At 37.1% G+C, this 20614-nt stretch overlaps 1 protein-coding gene across 1 annotated transcript; it reads right to left on the reverse strand.

Moving 5' to 3' along the window:
• Positions 1–5727: 5727 nt before the first annotated feature.
• On the reverse strand, positions 5728–19867 carry LOC110443506. Its single transcript, XM_021487762.1, has 3 exons — positions 19601–19867; positions 8026–8097; positions 5728–6198 (listed from the first exon to the last, which is right to left on the reverse strand). Exons 1-3 carry the CDS (start codon positions 19812–19814, stop codon positions 5738–5740), a joined length of 747 nt encoding a protein of 248 aa, XP_021343437.1. The 5' UTR covers positions 19815–19867; the 3' UTR covers positions 5728–5737.
• Between the last annotated feature and the right edge of the window lie 747 nt (positions 19868–20614).

Raw genomic sequence — 20614 nt, forward strand, 5'->3', positions numbered from 1 at the left:
GGTCACATTATACTGACAACGGGCGAACCAGTCGTCCCACTCCTAATTTGCTGAGCGTTAAGCAGGAGTAGAAACTACCATTGTTAAAGACTTTGGTATGTCTCGGCCAGGGGACAGAACCCAAAGCCTTCCTCACAGGGGCGAACGCTCAACAAATGGCCAAAAGTGAGGCATTGTCAAGGGAGACATTAGGAAGAAGAAAGTTATTTAGAAAGGAGAGAAGAGATAAGGTCCCAAATTTAGTCGCCTCTAACGATCATGCAATTGGGGGCAGCAAGTACAATTCTTTGAAATACTGCATTGATGACGTCACTAAATTTGTTCACTACGCAACTATTTATGACTCCTGGTAACTAACATCAGTCAGCCTGAAGAAGCCCAAGAAGGCAGAAAGGCCTTGCGGTCAGTCTTGTGTACTTGTTGTTCTATTTTATATATATCACAAACCTGTTTCTGATCACTTCACGTGACAATGGCATGTTCAACAGTCATTTTAGTACAAGGAACCAATCACCACTATGACACCTCTCATTACCTGAATCAACATAACAGGATCTGATTTTTTTTATTAGTTTCTTGGCTTCTTCACATGGTCATACGAGGACGGGTGCTAAGGTAGAAACCACCAGAAAGACAAAGTAGATAGTAAATATAGTACATTTCTGCAGTAAATTATGGATGACCTAAACGGCCCGATAATATCCGTACATGTTTATTGTTAATAGCTGTCTATACAGCTGGCACTTCCTGAAAAAAACTTACCTATTTACGAGTGTTTCGAAGCTACTATATATACAAAATTTTAAACAAATCGTTTTCGGCAAGATTTTTTTCCATTTAGATACAGTTCTAGGGTTTGGTATATTTTTCGATTGCCAAGCAAGTAAGCTCTTTGAGCGATCGTGTTTAGATTTTGACATTGAATGGTTTTAATGATGCATGTGTGCTTCGGTACCTGTGACTTGACAATTTAATCAGGGGCATTGACCGAAGAAAACCCCCGATGTAGTAAGGGCCCAACATTAGCGCCTCTTAAACGATGCTAAGCAATAGCAACAAAAAGTAAATAGGAAAGAAGGAAAGATATGGAACGAAAAATATCCTGTAGTATAGAGTTGCAACGGGACAGCTGATCAATTCTTGTCTTTCAGAAGACGTTCACTCTTCAGAGGGTCGGGACATATTAGTAGCATGTTACAATACTCGTGCAGAGAGATAATATAAATTCCAGTATGTGCTCTACTGGATCGCCTTGCTACAGATGTATTAGGGCACTTACCATCAACTCCAAGGATATTATTATTATTATGATATTCTAAACGACCCACCAACACATAAGAGGTCATTAGGGCCAATACAAGTAGACAGAACATGTTAAAGGAAAAACATCGAACGAACGAAAAGATGAAAGACAAACGTCAACTTGGAATAATTGTAAAAGTCCCTATGATTTAGTTATATCTTTTCTAACAGACCGACACTCAAGCGAGTGTGAAAGCCAAGTGACCGCCATGCCTGTACTGTTTAGTTCGCTCATTTATCGTTGAATTCACCTTTTTAAGTTGGCAAATCTTCATTATTAGTTATCTCTGGGTTAGGAGGGGTCTACGGGCTCATAGACCCCGTCTGGTTTTTATAGACCCCGAGCCGAAGGCTCGTAGACCCCTCCTTAAAAGTTATAAGTCACTTTGTGAGTTTGAGTTGTACTTGACAGCTACCAAAATAGCCCCTACCGGCTTACCGGACACCTTTCCGGCAATATATCGGACAATACATACAATGTTACCATCTTAGTAATAAGCACCCTAGTGCCCCCCCCCCCCCCCCCCCCCCCCCCCCCCCCCCNCTAAAGAAATATAGACCCCGGCAAGATATCCAATCAGAAGGAGTGTAACATATTAGAAGGGTGACAAAATGAAATATCCTGTATCTCAAGTCCATATTTGACCAGTCTGAACCAATATCTTCCCTATCTAGAAGTTGTATCATTGCTATTTTATTATTTCACAGCCGAACTGCCAGCGTCGTTTATATATTCACTTTAAACATCTATAAAGGCACAGAATGGGCGAAGCCAAAGTCAATACCCTGACTCATTTGTAGGTTATCACTAAATTTGGAAATTATTTCCCATCTATTGTTATTGCTTACTTTTAAGCCAGGTATGTTCCCAACGTCGTATTTTAGGCCCAATTTCAGACCTAGGCCATATAGTGTTCCAAACTTACTGGTCAAAGGGAAACAAGTCTGGTCAATTACTGGTACTTTTATAGTGTAATTCTAAAGACTAACGGATAGATTCTTTTATCCCGACAAATTTTACCAACTTGCATTTTCCTAAAAAAAAAATTACTTTCCAACATCATTGATATATCTGTAGCAATTTCTCTTCATCTATTTTAGCATTATGTAGATGAAATCATTTCAGTAAGTATTAATATCGAACAATAACTTCCGGTAATCTCCTCCTACATTTTTCGACCGATCTCTTTGAAACTTGGTATACATTATAATCATGACATGAAGTTGTGTCTTCCTTAAAAAAAAATGGATTCGACAATTTTTCCGGAGATCTACTTTTTTTTTCTTCTACATTTCTACATTTTTTTATAGCATGTCAGCTTACCATTCTTAGAATGATGCAGATCTTATTTCAATGTAAAAAAGTATATAACACTAGATGTCATTCGACGGGCATATTTTGTTCCGCCCCGGGGTACTCGATTGTACTTGGTCGGTTAGGGATTGTTATCATACATATTCTTGCGATTCATTTTTTTACTGTTATGAAGAAACAAATGACGTATCAAATGCTAAAAATGCAGGTCAATCGATTTTGCATGCTATTCATTTCAGTTTCATTCTAAAAGGAATTTTGCTCAATTTAAATGCAACTGAAATGAATTATATAGTAAACTTAACATCACTGAAAAGAGATGAAAAACTTTACAATATGCCTGTGGCTTCAAAAGTTTCAGACTGTATGTTTGCACGTTAATAACCACAACAGGTCGGGGATCGAGAAAATATACCCACATTTTGGTAAGAGGCGACTAACGTGGAACCCCTGAATTGGGATTATGCTTTTGTTGTTTTCTTGCCACACAAATAAACCTGCTGCACCAAATGCATTATTTCGGATCTTTATATTTCTCTTTACATCTAACTACTTTTCTTTCCTCGCACCTTTTGTTTAACGTGCTATTAACAGCTAAGGTCATTTAAAGACGTGCCTCCGTGTGTGTTATGTATGCGTGCATGTGTGCTGGAGACAGTGTATGATCGTGTAATTGCCTCCTTGTGATAGCGCGGATCAGATGCCGACTTAATATTGCTATATCACCGAAATATAATGCTTAACGTTAAGCAGGGAATAACTACCATTTTCAAGGACTGAACCCAGGCACGTCCTTAAATGATCTTAGCTGTTAATAGCAAATACAGATAACGTTCATCATTAAACCCTAAGGGGAGGTGTTACCAAGCAAGGCGACAGGAACTAAAAGGTTGTTAGAAGTAGATAGAATACCAAGATCCAAATTATTGCAATGGGTGAAGCAGATTCCTATCAGTCGTTTTGCAAATCCCCAGTTCTGCAGGGGATCACTCTGTAGTCGCCTCTTACGATACAATTTGTTGGGTCAAAGCTGGTGTACTTTTTCTCGATCCCCGACCTTCAGAGGTGCACTGAAGATGATTGAGGGAATTCTTTTAAGACTGGAACGGAGGTGGTAGAAGGCCTTTATTTTGACCAGGTGGACACATTGAATTCAAGTTTTTGCGAGGCAGAGTTACCATTATATTTGCTGTGTCAGCAGTATGTATTTGGTTTGGTTTAGTTTAGTATTGTGTCCTATCAAGAGCTATGGTCATTTAAGGACGGCCTCCCCTGTAAGATATATGCGTGTGTTTTGGGTGTCTGCGATATGTTCGTGTTTGTCTCCTTGTGATAGCACGGAACTGATGCCGACTTTATAGTGCTACCTCACTAGCACTTTATAGTGATGCCATAGTGCCACCAGGAGGATTTGACCATACTGTTTACTTCACAGAGTTTCGGCTGCCACCCATTTGTGTCCACTTGTATATTTGATTTATCCCTTTCTTTAAACTTGATCATTTATAAAAAAATCCAGGCTGTATTTGTTGAATGTACGGTTTCTGGGCGAGGTTTTGGTAAAATTAAGTTGAAAATGTATGAAATATATGAAAATGCCGCATTGAATCTTCAAGTTGATTTGGTAACCACGTAAATAAAGGAATTCACAGTATCATGCATTAAAATATTTATTGATATTCCTAGAGTATTTTGTACTATATATATTTTAATCTGTTTCTTTATTTTCTGCATTTTATCCCCTGGAAGTGTGTTTCAGAGAGACGGTTCAAGTTGAACATATATTAAATTAATGAGCTGAAATCATTTTGAGTTTGTTTGGGCCATCCAGTTGAAAATTTCTCATTGACAGAGTAATTTGAGCTTACAAGAGGAATTAAAGGCTTAGCAACGGCTTGATTAGTAAAGTCGTTAACATTTACTGTCTCCAATTTATAAACCACCAGTAATCAACTGTGAATTGTTTGCCATGGGGAAATTTGGGATTTTGTTTTGTAGTTAACGAATTGTGAAAATAAGTAATTATTGCATGCTTAATTGGTATTTCTCACCATGAGTAGCTGTGCACACTATATGAAAATTGTGAATTTTATATAAGGATACTGTAATTCAATCGGAATAGTTTTATATATATAATTTTTTGCGTATATTCACAAATTAAGATGTTTTGTACTATACATTAATTACATTTTAAGCCCACCAGAATGGCAAAGTGTGTAACAGCAATTTTGATTGGCCCTTACATTTATGACACTTTTAGGCGTTAAAACAGTAAGTACAACATTTACCGCGTTAAACTTGGGAAGCTGTTTATCGAGTTAAAATAGTTTTGATTATTTAACACGAGAACAGTTTACATGTAACGTGATAGCATTTATAACACTTTGAATTGTTGTTTAACGCGTTAAATGCTGTTTTAATGAGTTAAATGCTAACGCGTTAGTTTATCTCGGTTTTGACATGAACGGCTTTTCTGATTATAGTGCTACCTCACTTAAGCATAATGCCGATGACACCCAGCAGGAACCCCACCCAGTCACATTATACGGACAACGGGCGAAACAGTCAGGACCCCACTCCTAAATTGCTGAGCGTTAAGAAGGAGTAGGGGGGGGGGGATGGGGCCCACATTAGGAGCCTCTTGCGACACATGCAGTGTATTCTTTTCTCGATTCCCCGCAGGGGTGATATATCATAATGCAATACAATTTTAGGATAATTTGAGCGCACTTTCTCTCCCGGGTTTCAATGAAGTGAAACACTTCCGGATTACTTTGGTACATGCATGTAATTTTACGAACTTAATCAATTTGTGCTTTATATCATGCTTAACAGTGTTCTAACTAGACTTTTGCTATCTTCACGTTCTACTTTGGTCATAATCGGATTCTCTTGTCATCTTCAAATTGTGACCATATAATTGTCAAATACATTGGCTTTACATATGCTTATTTACATACCGATAGCTTTGAATTCACAAACCCAGTCGCACTTTACAAACGTCACATCTGAAACGAAATGATGTCAAAGTTGTGTTACACGATTGTGCATCAACGTCTGAAGTTACGTCTACGTCATAGTATTTGTTCAAGTAAAACGAAATTCTAGAGACCATTTCTTTTATTTCGAACAGACGACACATGACAAAATACTACCGTCAATGTACGGAGGACAAGGGAGACTACCGCATTTACTGCGAACGCGATAGAAAAGCTTCCCGTCTTCCTTTCGAATTCCGTGTGGTAGAGCTTCTGGATTTTTGTCCAAACAGACGTACTGAGATGCAGCCGCGTGTCCACGGTAACCGGAAGCAAGAATTCCATGATATTCTATCCCCCAACCGGCGGGACAAGTGTTGGTTCCCGGGATCATCAGAACGGAAGGACTCAAAGATCTACACACAGCGCATGGCACGTCATCCGATACTCGTGTTGTGCCGAAAAAGGTACTTTCATATTCTGACCCGTAAATGTAACCGTCGTAGTCGTGGTAATCTGTGTATTCATACACAGGGTTTCTGGGCATACACACGTACTCTGCTGCCGCACCCTGGTCTGTGTAGTGGGAACCCCCGGCATAACCTAGGGAAACAAAAACGAGCTTTCAAAACACCACAAGTCAATATAGGTGCATATATAACATGCATCTGTCCTAGCATTTCTATCAGAGTATGTTCTATTCATCGAAAATCCCTCCTCTGTAATCTTCAAAGAACAGGCATCAGCCTAGTGATTGATCAGTGGTTTACACCTGAAATAGCTAAATGCGTGTTTTCGATTTGGTAATATTATTCGATCGGCACAGTGGGCGTAAACCCCCTGAAATTTCGAAAATGTTTGGTTTGGTTTTATAGGGAGGGTTTAAAATCCTATTAAGAGCTAGGCCTAAGGTTATTTAAGAACGTGCCTCCATGCGTGTACGTGATTTGGAGGCAGGTGATTGACACTTTCTACGTCGTCCGTTTGCTTGCTAAGGCTTCAACGGCACCTTGACACAAGAAGGGCCTAATATGTCAAAAATAAACTCCAGAAACAAAAGTTGAAAATTGGTAAAAGTGATATCAATATAGCATGAAAAGTGCAAACGCTGTATTCTATTATTGAGGCATATTTCATCTAACGTTAGTGCAGGCAAATTCGTCACATTAGTAAGGGTTTCAGTTAATAATTTGTCCAAATACAAACGTATCAAAACGCCGATGAGCAGCAGTATAGAAGATTTGACTGAAATCACGCCTGAATGACGTCACGCAGCAATACTCGTGGCGTCATCAGGCCTTCCGTGTTTTCGCTCAAAGGTGCAGACAGTTTCGCCACCTTCAAACATTTCACTAATTTTCAAGTAATGTGGAACTTGTAAGTGTTTAAATGTACCACTTTGTATGTTTATGTTACACAAGTCGTACTGATACGAACAGCTCCAAATGTGTGTGTGTAACCATGATTAATATTGAAATAAATGGCTTTTCTTAGCTGTGATAGTTAAGTTACGGTAACTTGAAGAAACTTATTAATGCTGTTTGAGTGAGATGGCTGGGATCGGCTGATGAAGTCAGTTAACATGCATCACAATAATTATATTTTTATCGGGGACCGCATGAGAGGGTCTAGGGCTTTCAACGGTCGTCTTTCCCCCCGACTTTTGAATAATTTGTCACATGTACATCTTCGAGCGTCTTGCACGTCAACGGGAAACATCTGACAAATTAAAACGATTTTTTGGGCTTGAAAACGTATTCAACAGATACTACCCCAGGTGTAGTAAATGTACAAGGCTTACATTTTCATGTAAAAATCAGTCTTTGGTAACAACGGTAGTTATAGTTGTCGGTCTCTACGTACAATCACGGACTTGGATCTTATCTAAATACGTGGTACAATCATCATGCGATTGTTTTACTCTTTTCAAATATTATTTTTCTAAATGATATTTGAAATAAAGTGTTGTATGATGGCTGGATGTTAGACGTGAACAATACTTTGTAAAAGATTGTTTTCTAAATACACATTGCATAAAAATGGAAAAATTAATTTTCAAATCTTCAAAGTGTCGTTTCCATACAGGCATGTCGTCAGTACATTGTATGTACCAAAGTAGTGAATTGTTTTCAATTTGTAATGCATTTACATTAAATCACAACCAACAGGCCTCAGAAAAATGAGTTTAGTTGACGAGATGTCCGTCGCACAGAACAAATTTTAAAGATTCGTTGCGTTACAAGATTTTTCATAGCTGTTTTTTCATTAATGATATAACTTTTCCCTATTTATACCTGTTCTTGTCAAAATGTTTGGGGGCTTTATCTGTGTTGAAGACTATTAAAATTGATGTAGCAATACCACAACCTTTGTCGTTTAGCAACAAGTATGCCGGCATTAAGGTCCAGGTGTGAAGTTATAAGAACTTACCTTCGTAAACTAGCTCGGACGAGTTGGATGAGCACTCGCTTCTTCCCCATCTGGTGTACATGCCTCCGGAACCTATAGGAGGCGAGAAGAAAAATGTAATTAGTAATGTGTATAACCTAAGAGTGGACTCTTGCTCTTTTGCGAGAAGAGCACTGGTGGAATATGCAAGACAAGATCTGATGTTATCATTACATTCTCAACAGCCCATTGCAGGGAATCAATCTAGGTTTCAGGGGAATCTACCCTTTTTCAGATTCGGTGGAAATTAACATCATGATACAAGGCTTTGGCGTCATGAGTGTAAATGCGTGCCAGGGCTTTATCCAGGTCTTTTTACTACCGGTATTGGATAAATTACCCTCAGAAATCATGCTCAAATTTTCCCCTTCAAGCAATAAATATTGCATCTTAAGTCTAAAATTGAAGAATTGATTTTCTTTGATGACTCTATTTTTCTTCATTCACGTATTTTACAAGGAGCCTCTTGATATCAATATTGGGTTGATTTAAGTTTATAAAGTGCTTAAAAGCCACCTTAGGTAATCTACAGTTTTAAAAAGATTTCGGGAGAGATTACAGACTTCATAGTGATTATGTAGGATACTTTGTTATCGTTGGATATAAACTGCGAGACGCAAAAGGATTTATTGTGATGGGATGAGGCATTCGCCGTACATTTCGAGTCCCGTTGTACCCTTGTCTTTTGCGCCGTTTTCGTAATTATGTCGACATGAGCTGCCAGGATGTTTGTTCGATTTGAACACAGACTCTGTCACTTCCTAGCTAACGTTTTTCATGAATTAATCCTTTGAGTTCTAGTCCAAATTGCTAATTCTCTTTATTATATATATATATCCCACCGCAGACTCAACAAATGATCCTGAACTACTGATATCATATATAGGACTACTGTACATGTGCAATGTGTTGATGGATGATCCAACAAATACGTCAGAGACGGTTTAGCTTTCACTCCAGTAGATGTGACCAGTAACGATTCCGACGAATTTCTCTTTGTGGAAGTTTCTGTTTCCAAAACGAAACCTGTTACTCTGGGAACCTGCTATAGGCCACCCAACCAAAATGACTTCTATGATAAATTTGAACAATCTTTACAAAACATAAAATCTGGCTCTGAAATAATCATACTTGGCGATTTTAACATTTGCTTCCAAAACAGAAAAGCATGCAATTCATTATATTCCTCATACTGTAGTTTATTGAGACTTTTTAATCTAGAACAAATCATATCTAATCCAACGAGGATAACCGACTCCACACAGTCTCTGATTGATCATATTCTTTGCAACACACGTGAAAATATCAGTCAATCAGGGATCCTACCTATTGGCATCAGTGATCACTTACCTGTGTTCTGCACTCGCAAACGACCTCGTAGTGCATAATAATGTTAGGATTCGTTCAACTAAGAATTACTCTAAAGAAAATTTTATAAATAAATGGACCGAGGCTAAATGGGAAGATTGCTTTCTTGCTCCTGACATAAACAAGGCCTGGAAATTGTTCAGAGACTTTTTTTACAGATGCTTTAGACCATGTGGCTCCCATAAAAGAAAACCAGTGCCATCAGAGGGATAACAACTAACCCTTTCAGACATAACACCTTTTCCGCAACCCAAATGAACATGTACTGTTGGACTTGTGTGTATAATTTAGTAGCACGGCTTGAAAAATGGCTATATCACTACTGTATTTATCATTAGGTACGTTGTAAGTAATATAAAAGTATATTCCCTTTGGAAACCGAAGGAAACCAACATTAAGATGATTTAGCCAACCTCTGCTCTGGGATGAGATACTTGGCCCGGAGTTCATACAGATAATCACTCATATTTCTTCCTGCTGTTAATGGTGCTACTATTAACCTGAGAAACAACAGTATTAAAAAAAGGATGGCAGGAAACGACACTAAAGCAAGTCTTGACAGCTTTACATTGTGGAATATGGACAGTTTAAGGACATATTTATCAAAAATGGTTTACCAGTAGAATATGTTTCTCAGCAAGGAAATTGGGTATGCCTATTGTTACATCTAAAGAAGAAATAGTCTAATCATAAGCAATATTGTGCTAATCTACTAACATTTGATATCCGTGACCCCCTTGCAGTAAATAATGGATGGATTGATAATCCATGGCCACCTATTTATATCGGTGATATCACATCTAATCTAATGAAAAACTTACCTGTAAGTGAATGTCAACGCCATTTAAATGACTATAAAATAGGTAACGCTTATAAATATTTCCAATGTGGCTGGCTAAAGGAGGTATTTACAACCAGAGAAAAAAATCTGTGGATAGTGCTCTCCTTCCTTTAGTCCAAAAGATGACCCATATAATGTGTGGGTGTGTGCAGACCCCTCCGGAGAGATTTTGACAGCCTACTGCTCCTGTACAGCAGGGTAAATACAATATTAAAAGCATTCATCCCCATCCCCCCTTTCCCTGTATTTTGCTAGTTGTGGCTACATAAATCTTAAAGAGTCAAAACTCACATCTTTTAAAGATGTATTTCTGAATTGGAAGAAATATGTATATTATATATGGTTTTTCCTGACAAATATATATTGATAAAGCTCATTAAGGACGTAGTACATATACATCTGTTTGTGAATTTGTCAGCAACAGTTAAGCACATTTTTGTTTTATATTAGAGCAGTTATATAATTATGCTCATTTATTCTTTACTTATTTCAAACTCCTGGCGTCAGTTTGAGACATCCATTGGTAATGTCACAATCAGATAGAAGAAGTAACAATAACAACGTGTATAATGACAGACAAAAATTTGTTTATGTTCTCATAACACCACACATACCCAATTCTGCATTGGTATAAAGGTATGTATAGCTAGCAATATTGTTAAATATACCCTCAGATGGTGATGATTTAAAAATATCCTAATGAAGGATGATAAAAAAATAGATCAAATTGATTTAAACTGGATATTTATTTGTTGCAGTTTTGGTGAAACCTGCAACCATATAGCAGCCATGCTGTTCAGAGTTGAGGCAGCCAATCGACAGGGACTGTCTACCTGCACATCTTTACCATGTACTTGGAACATCCCTTCAAAGGTGGACTTGACACCAGTTGAATTGTCAAAAGTGACCGTTCAAAATAAAATAATTAAATGGTAAAACGTATAATGTCTTTATTTTCATTGCCTTATATCTATTCAATATGGACATACTATACTGTACATACAGTACTAAATGAATACAGGCGGATAGATATAGATATACATTGTATGCACAATTTACTCTATTTTTACAATGGCAGTACCAGTTTGTGTAATAGATAAAGCAGTTCAGTGAATGCTGTAATGTTAAGTTTATATACCACACTTCTTGATATATCTCGTGCATCTGTCCTGGAAAATGAGAGTTACCATGTGTACGTATACATATGTTAGTATTTAGTGGAAAGGACCTGTTACAGGAACAAAAGAATTTTGCCCACAAAGCAATTTAACCATTACTGGGTTATATTTGTAGCTCCCTAAGACACGACCCATGAGATATTTTTAAAAAATGAAAAAGGTCCCCAGGGCCTGTGCTATGAACTATTTAGTGATGCCTTCCAAAGGTGTACGACAGGGTTCACTTTTTTGTCCAAAAAACTATCAAAACAATGTTTTACGCTATCAAATAATATTATATTATTTAAAGTAGGATCTGCTGCAAATTATGAACTCAAATATGTTACAAAAAATTGCATAATAAAAAAAATATAAAATCTTAAACTCTAAAAATGTTGGTATTTTCATACATTTTTTTGCTACATCAATTGCTTTACGGTAGTAAAACACCAATTTCCGGTTCTTGTACACCAAAAATCTTTTAGTATTATTTGGTGCATTATGTTGAGATACGATAGTGAAAATTTCAGAAAATTTGAGAACCGGTAAATTTGTCATATAAATGTCAAATTGTAGCAACGTCTATATCCAAATAAAATCCAACAACCTTATGATCTATAGTCATGTTTGATAATTTAACAATATGTCGCACCAATTTATTATCGCAACTGATCAAATTTTCATCAATAAGATCTGCTGCTCATGATGAGCTCAATTATAAAGCTAGATGTTGCAAAATAGAAAAGTTATGCAGTCTCACACACATAAACGTTTAGTATGTTATGTACATTTTTAGTTGTTTCGCATCTTTATGAAAGTGATATACATATTTCCGGTTTTTGTACACCAACATACTTTGGATATTATTTGGCACATTATGTTGACTGACGATAGTAGAAATTTCGAAAAAATCGGTATGCGGTAAATGTGTCATTTTAAGGATAATATGTGTATGACCAATGTCAAAATAAACTTCAATAACTTCAGGTTAATGCAAGTATTTCATAATTAACCCAAAATCATTCCAATATACTATCATGGTGGATGATATGGTTCATAGTAGAGTATGACTGTTTAACTAAACTAGGTAGTTAAAGGGGAGGAATACAGCAAAAGTTAGGCAATTTGTCAGAACATTTGGTGAACCAGTATAATATGTTGAAGATATGTTAACCCATCACATTGTTTCTTTTTAGGAGAGTTATAGTTTCCAATTCATGGATTGTTGTATTTACTGTTGTTGTTTTTTAATTTGACAACACGTAGTCAAAATTGAACATTCAATTTTTTTTCTGAATTTCTCCTTTCTCAGTTCAATCTTAGGTCTTATTATTTTTTCATATTATTCCCGACAAGTAATTGACCAGAAGTGCATCAAGTGTCCACCGATAAAAACTGATATTGACTTGGAGCGCGTGATTTTTGTTGAAGGACTGGGTGTTTCTAAAAATAGAATTATGATGTGTCTCCAAACAATGCACCGTCCCACTTCCGAAGCTTTTTTTTTCTCCCAGATTACTAACACTACTGTTTTGTAAAATAATAAAACAATTGAAACCTTTAACTTCGGTCAATACCTGGATTTATCAACCCGAGAAAAGATATATTGACCTCGGAATGCGTCCTCGGTTAATATATCTTTTCCCGGGTTGATAAATTCAGGTATTGACCTCAGCCAAAGGCTATAATTGAATAATATTTCTTTTTTGAATGCATTCATAATATGCAGTCTCTGAATTTGCGAGCTGAAGGCTGGACCGGTTTAGCATCTGTTAAATGTGCATAGTATCCTAGATAATACAGTATTGATGCGACATGAGTACACATACCCGATGTTCTCTTTCCTGCAGGACACACACAATAGTATGCCTTGACAGGATCCTCTGATGCGTGTAGGTCAAACTCTATCCAGACATTGTGATTTGCCTGCGACCTGTGGCGAGAGTGTATTTGGCCTCGGAGAAGGTCATCAGCATGTTGGTACACCCATATCTCATAATCACCCCCATCCGTCTGATGTTCTGTGATATAGTCAGGTGCCAGCTTCAGCTGATATGTACCACAAGCCAAAATCGCATTGACCTGGAGATATTGACGATTTATTTTGACATTGGTCATACAACATATTATCCTTAAGATGACACATTTACCCATACAATATATTATCCTTAAGATGACACATTTACCGCATACCGATTTTTTCGAAATTTCTACTATCGTCGGTCAACATAATGTGCCAAATGATATCCAAAGTATGGTGGTGTACACAAACCGGAAATATGTCTATCACTTCCGTAAAGATGCGAAACAACTAAAAATGTACATAACATACTAAACGTTTATGTGTGTGAGACTGCATAACTTTTTTATTTTGTAACATCTAGCTTTATAATTGGGCTCATCATGAGCAGCAGATCTTATTGATGAAAATTTGATCAGTTGCGATAATAAATTGGTGCGACATATTGTTAAATTATCAAACATGACTATAGATCATAAGGTTGTTGGATTTTATTTGGAAATAGACGTTGCTACAATTTGACATTTATATGACAAATTTACCGGTTCTCAAATTTTCTGAAATTTTCACTATCGTATCTCAACATAATGCACCAAATAATATTAAAAGATTTTTGGTGTACAAGAACCGGAAATTGGTGTTTTACTTCCGTAATACAATTCATGTAGCAAAAACGTGTATGAAAATACCAAAATTTTTAGAGTTTAAGATTTTATAAAAAAAATATTATGCAATTTTTTGTAACATATTTGAGTTCATAATTTGCAGCAGATCCTACTTTAAATAATATAATATTATTTGATAGCGTAAAACATTGTTTTGATAGTTTTTTGGACAAAAAAGTGAACCCTGTCGTACACCTTTGGAAGGCATCACTAAATAGTTCATAGCACAGGCCCTGGGGACCTTTTTCATTTTTTAAAAATATCTCATGGGTCGTGTCTTAGGGAGCTACAAATATAACCCAGTAATGGTTAAATTGCTTTGTGGGCAAAATTATTTTGTTCCTGTAACAGGTCCTTTGTTGAGTTCAGTATTGCCCAATGCCTGTGCTTTTAAGGGTAAGTAAAAACTGGTCACAACACAAAAAATATCAATTGTATAAGTAGCTTACTAACCCCCCCTTCCTTATAATGTAAGTGAATCTGGGCAACTTCAAAAGAAATGAATTGTAATATTTAGAGTAATGAATAAGTATACGTGACCTAAGAATAGTTAGTACTTCCTTGGACTGTATATTTTCCTTTGGAATAAAAGTCATTGCAAATTTTGTTCTTCACAGGTAGAGAAGAAATGAAGCTGACACCAGCCGTCCCAGTTCCCATGAATAAGTCGACCCTCCCTAGTTTTGATACAGAGAAATTCATCATCAAGATGGCCTTGAGATGCCAACCTATTAACTCCATCACATACAGTAGAGCAGAAGTTGACCTAATCAATAGGAGCACTATTGGACAAGGAAAGAAGTCTTTGGGTAGCAGTGAGGGAAAACAGGCTTACATCCTCAAACTTTTATAGTGTCCACACACAGATGGAGTCTTTAAAGGGCAAAGAGGTTGATAGAGTCCCACTCATATCAAACCTGTTAGGATATACCAAAGTGAATCCAAATTTGAAGCCTCTTAAGGTGGCTCCACACATCGTCATCAGCGTCCATTTTCGTGACGTACTTCCGGAAAAAGTACAGCTCGGACTCAATTATCTTGATCGAAATGTGCATGTACACCGTGTCGTCATTTCCGTATTGCGTATCGGGCATTCAATGTCGTTGTGCAAATTATAGTTACACCTTGGCCGTTTTCGTTTAAACGGTCAAACCNTGGCAGGATGATGGAACCAGTGGCAAAAAAAGAATCACATCATGACCATGAATAAGTCAACCCATACAAACTTCAAGTCTGAAGAGTGGTGTTTTTGTTGGCTCCTCAAGTCTTCCATATTTGGCAACCAGTCCCGATTTACTGATGTCATGCGATTGCTGTGGCCAGGGAGTTGCAGAGTTCAAATGACCCTTGATTGCTACGTGTCCTAAGTGTTTTGTACCTGTGTATATCCTGTATATCTGAGGAAAAACAGTAATGGTAAACTTTGTCTCGGGGAATGCCATAGCTACTAATGCCAAATTCAAGGGCAGATAGCTATCACTGGAAGGAATTACTGTAATTTTGTTGTGTATACATGCAATTGTGTCCATCAGGAGCGAATAAAGGTAGACCCTGTATATTACAGTGAAATTTCTAACAATGTATCTGTCTTCTATATTAAATTTCTCATCCCAGAAATACTGACACCATCAATGAACAACTTTGTCTCTGCAAACTGCCACTACCTACTTCTGTCCTATGTGTAAACATGTTAAAAAAGAGGAAGGCCATGTTAAATCATTTAAAGATAAAAGTATCTGTTGTGATGGATGTAACCTGTGGTACCATTTAAGGGTGTGCGGTGCACCGACATTATCGGTGCTTCGCGAATCAGACCTTTCGAATCGAGTCACCGATAAGGATATCCGGAAATCGGTTCGGTTCGGTTCCAATTCTGAGTGTTAGAAAATGGTGTGGTCTCCAGTGTCCGCACAATAATTTTGTACAATGTTACGTCATTTTTGTAGCATGTTTGTATTTTAAATGATGATATACAGAAAATTGAAAGCGACTTTCAGAATTTCCCGCGAATGACGGAAGTCCGGTAGTAAACAATGCATGCAGCGCACCAAGCGGCGAATATAATTACTACGGGAGGTAATGAGTCCGCACTGTCCTACGATAATACCCGAGTGCGTAGCCGAACTATCGGTATCCTCGGGGCTGATTATCACTATACTATACTAATAAATATTTACATTATTACTTAGTATCATTATTGTCAAATTACTTTAAAATCATTTCCTTTTGAGTTTTGATAAAATATATGATATTAATATAGAGTCCAACATGCAAGTTTCGATTATTTATATATATATGAAACAATGGCTGATAATACTTGATTTCATTCGAAATGAAAAAAGAGTGTTGGCTGCAAATTTCCTGAAGCATATACAGGTTTTACTGTTTAGTAATACCGTATGTAATATATATGTAGATGAACAAATTCCTATAATGTATTTTTTTCCCATTTTCCCGTGAAGTTCAAGTCATCATGATCAGCCATGCATTGGTACATATGTATATAAAATATGTATGGCTCATGGTAAGTCTTAAGAATCACTTCAAAATCTCTCATCAATTATTACTATTTCCCAAATGATCGATCATAAAATGAAATGAAAATGACTAGATAAGCATTCACCGACATGTTTAAAATGGTGTGGATACTTCTAAATTATCTAGCTACTTGCATTCATACGTATAAATGTTGTCTGAATGCAGTTAAAACTTATTAGTAAAACTGCTCATTATGTCAGTTTTCTGGTCAGCTCCTGATACCAATAACTCTTTGAAATGTTGAGAGTTTTCAGTCAACCCATGATCGATCATAGAAAATCATGGTGGGAGGTAAAACGACTGATCATCGATTAAATTGATTAATCGGAACAACACTAGCTATATACAGCTTGTCATGTTATAAATTCAGTGTTTCTTAGTACCTTGGAAGAGGTTTGTATAGATTACAAAGGCCTGCTATTGTTCGTAAGATGTGGTGGTCTAAGTAGGGAACAAGTGTAACTGTTAGTTCATGTTTCAACAGACGGAAAGATTTCATACGTCTGATAGCTTGTTCAATGAAGATGCGTCTGTTTGCTTTTGTTTTCTGTACGTCTTGCTTGGACATCTGATCTACACCTGAGTTCGGAGTTTAGAAAAGCTAGATCACCTGCTATTTGAAACCATTTGTCTGCTATGACATCGAGAAAACCAGAGTTTAGAGTGATGTGTTTGTCACCCCAAGCATTAGCTATGAAGTTAATCATTCCTTATGGAGTGATACTCACAAGAAACTCTGCAGTGTTGTGATGTTTGTAATCACTCTATGTCAATGATTTCATCAAGAGGTTATGGGGAGTTTCCAAAAAAATTCTGAGCAGTCTATGATAGATCTAACATTTTGATATGTTGGAGTTTCGGAAGATGGTGGTAAAGTAGCTTTTAATATTTCCTAGGGAGGGTTGTTAACAAGACTGCCTACGAAATGACTTAAAATCCTTATCCAGGTGCCAAATATCCTTGATGCATGTGCTGTGCTGACGTGAAACGTCAAACAGAAGGCCTAGGCGATATTTCATCAAAGTGAGGAGCATTTCTTCCTTGCCACCGAGTCGTCTTGTTGGATCATGTCTCCTGAAAGATTTTTGGCCTGTGTTTGAAGATATGACATGAAATCTTGGGTCTTTTCCAGTAATGTATTTTGCGTAGATGTGGTTCATGAATTCGTTCATAAATTGTGTTAAATGCCTGAAGAGATGGAACCCCACATCCGATTAGTGAAACCATCTTTCGTCTACTGTTGTGCATTCAAGCGCAGTTAAAGAATTTGAATAACAATTCGATGATCACTGGCAAAGGTACACTGGTATGTGTGCTGGAAGCAGGGTATGTTTGTGTAATTGCCTCCATGTGAGCGCAGATCGCATGCCGACTTGATAGTGCACGCAAATTCTGAAAATTGCGTATCCGTAAATATATTGTTTCCTACATTAGTCGCCTCTAACGGTAGTGGGGGTAACAACAGGTTTTGTTTGTTTATTTGGGTTAAGACGGGGGCCTAGGGAGACACCGCCTGAAATAGAATGAACGAAACAGATATCAAGTGTGGCAATGGGGCAGCAGAATTATGCAGAGCAGCCCAACATTAGTCGCCTTTCACAATACACTTGGTTACAGCAGGCATATTCTTTTCACGATCTCCACCCTCTTAACACCAACAACATGCCTTGTAGTCACATCAACAAGTGCTTTGTCAACATGAATCAATATCCAAATCAGTTGAATTCCCATCCACATCTAACGCTAAATGGAATAATAGAGACTTGTCACCGCCTCTTTGCCTGCCTCGGAATTCCACCCAAATCACGGCGGAGCTTTGAATATAACTCTACCAAAACTCAGTGGCACAGATCCTAACCTTTGGTCGATAGTCACGGAAGAAGTTTTTGAACATTTCTGATGAAGACACTATAGCTGCATTTGGATGCAACTTTGGAGGCTCGGCCAAGTGTGGTTTATTAGTTTGACAGACACTGAAAAATCAACTTTGGTGAATTTAAAGGATTTGATGTTAAAATTAACGAGAAAAAACATCGACATAAATTGAAAATGGTGTGTTCATTTAGCCAGGCCCTCATTTAACGAGGGCTTGGTTCATTTAACATGACCTTCATTTAGCCAGGGCTAAAAACTGACTTCGCAACACCCAATATATCAAGCATCAAACAGTTATTCCAATCTGCAGGACCAGTTTTAAAACAGCCGCGCAAACACAATAAAAAGAAAAACGTTTGTTATTACATGATACAGGAACTTATCCGAAATCTAAAAAACTAGTAAATGAAGAATATTGTATGCCATCGAATAATCACTATTATAAAGTGATATAGCTGTATATAAATCTAAAGAGATGTTTACGTTGTATACTATAAATATAGTATTTAGGCTATATTCTATATACATTGACAAGTTTAACATTTCAGCACTCAATGACTTGCATTGCTGATTGGCCATTAAACTATACAATAACAGTATAAATTACACTGAAGGATATGTGTATGTATAAACAAATTTGAACTGACAGACTTCTATAAATGTTCACGTTAAAATGTACTTCTGACATGACGACGGGGTTTAAATTATTCGTAAATTGGTTGATGGACCGAAAAGGTTATGTTATGATTTTAACACGAGTTATTCTGCCCATTTAAAATACTGGGAAATCGAGGGTATCAATCTGCAAGATTTAATTCCTTTGCATAAAAAAACTTTGATGAGCTTAAATAAGATTCATAAAATTCAGATGGGATCGTTGGAATATTCTGGGTTATATAGTGAAAGAAATGTTATCTTGTCGTAAGAGAAAATATGAATAATATGTAAAAACGCCGCCATTTACCTTTCGTATATTTATATGTCATCATCTGTTCCTTATGACGTCACAATGTCTATCAGTATTAATATTAATGCACATGTAATATATATAGAAAATTACAAGGATTATTTTCATATGATAGGAAATTATTACCTAGTTCAGTTGTCCTTCTCGTCAACTGGGTCATAGCGTTGTGTTGATCCGTAAGCTGTGTTGTTAAGGAAGAGACCGTCGTCAGCATAGTTTGTACTTTCGTCTCCAGATCATGTAAATAGTTAGGGTCACATGACGCCACGCGTTTGTGTTCTTCAGTGGCAGAAACTCCACACATGAACAGAAATATGCACAAAAACATGCCCGACTCCATGTTGGTGTGTCGGGATCCAAGATTGCTACGTATATGTACCTGGCAGATAAGACACGGTCAGCCAACCACTTAAACCGTATGTCTAAACGGTATTGCACTGACACATACGTGACCGACTTGAGCAGATTAGGTCAGAACTGTACAATGTTGACGGCATGTTTGCTGGTACAAGTACGGAAATATCTGAAATATAAGTTGACATTTTCATTGATTAATTGATAGGTTTTACGTCCGCTTCACTACCGAGTAGTTCGGTTATCAAGCAGACGAAGAAAAGAAAGGAAAATGAGTAGAAGGGATAAAGTAATGAGTAAAGAATAGAAAAGGGGGGGACAGGTTAGAGAAGGAGCCGTCTATCCTATTTATATTAACTTTATAAGTCTAGATTTTGTAAGACGGCTCATATGCCTAATACTTGCCTTAACCTAACACTCGTCGTATATTATCGCCAAGTCTGGACCGGAAGTCAGGTATTGGGCCGCCGCCAGCTACAAGTCCTTCTATATAGGACTAAGACCACAATTAATTTTACTATATGTTTCATTGTAACATTTAATTTCATAACAAATTCCCAATATCCGATAGCCAACTTTCCATCTAACCTGGTCAAGAGCAACATCTTGGGAGTAAAATATCAAAATTTCAACATAGCATGTTGGCCTTTTTCTTGAGATAATCGTCTGCAGGTGTCACCAATGTCAAAAATAAACTTCCGGGTCAGGGGTAGAGGTAAACACAGGACTTTTCACACAGCACCCTGCACAAAAAATTAATGCACAATATAAAAATTTGACACAGAA

The sequence above is a fragment of the Mizuhopecten yessoensis genome, unplaced genomic scaffold (assembly GCF_002113885.1).
Source record: "Mizuhopecten yessoensis strain PY_sf001 unplaced genomic scaffold, ASM211388v2 scaffold716349, whole genome shotgun sequence".
NCBI lineage: Eukaryota > Metazoa > Mollusca > Bivalvia > Pectinida > Pectinidae > Mizuhopecten > Mizuhopecten yessoensis.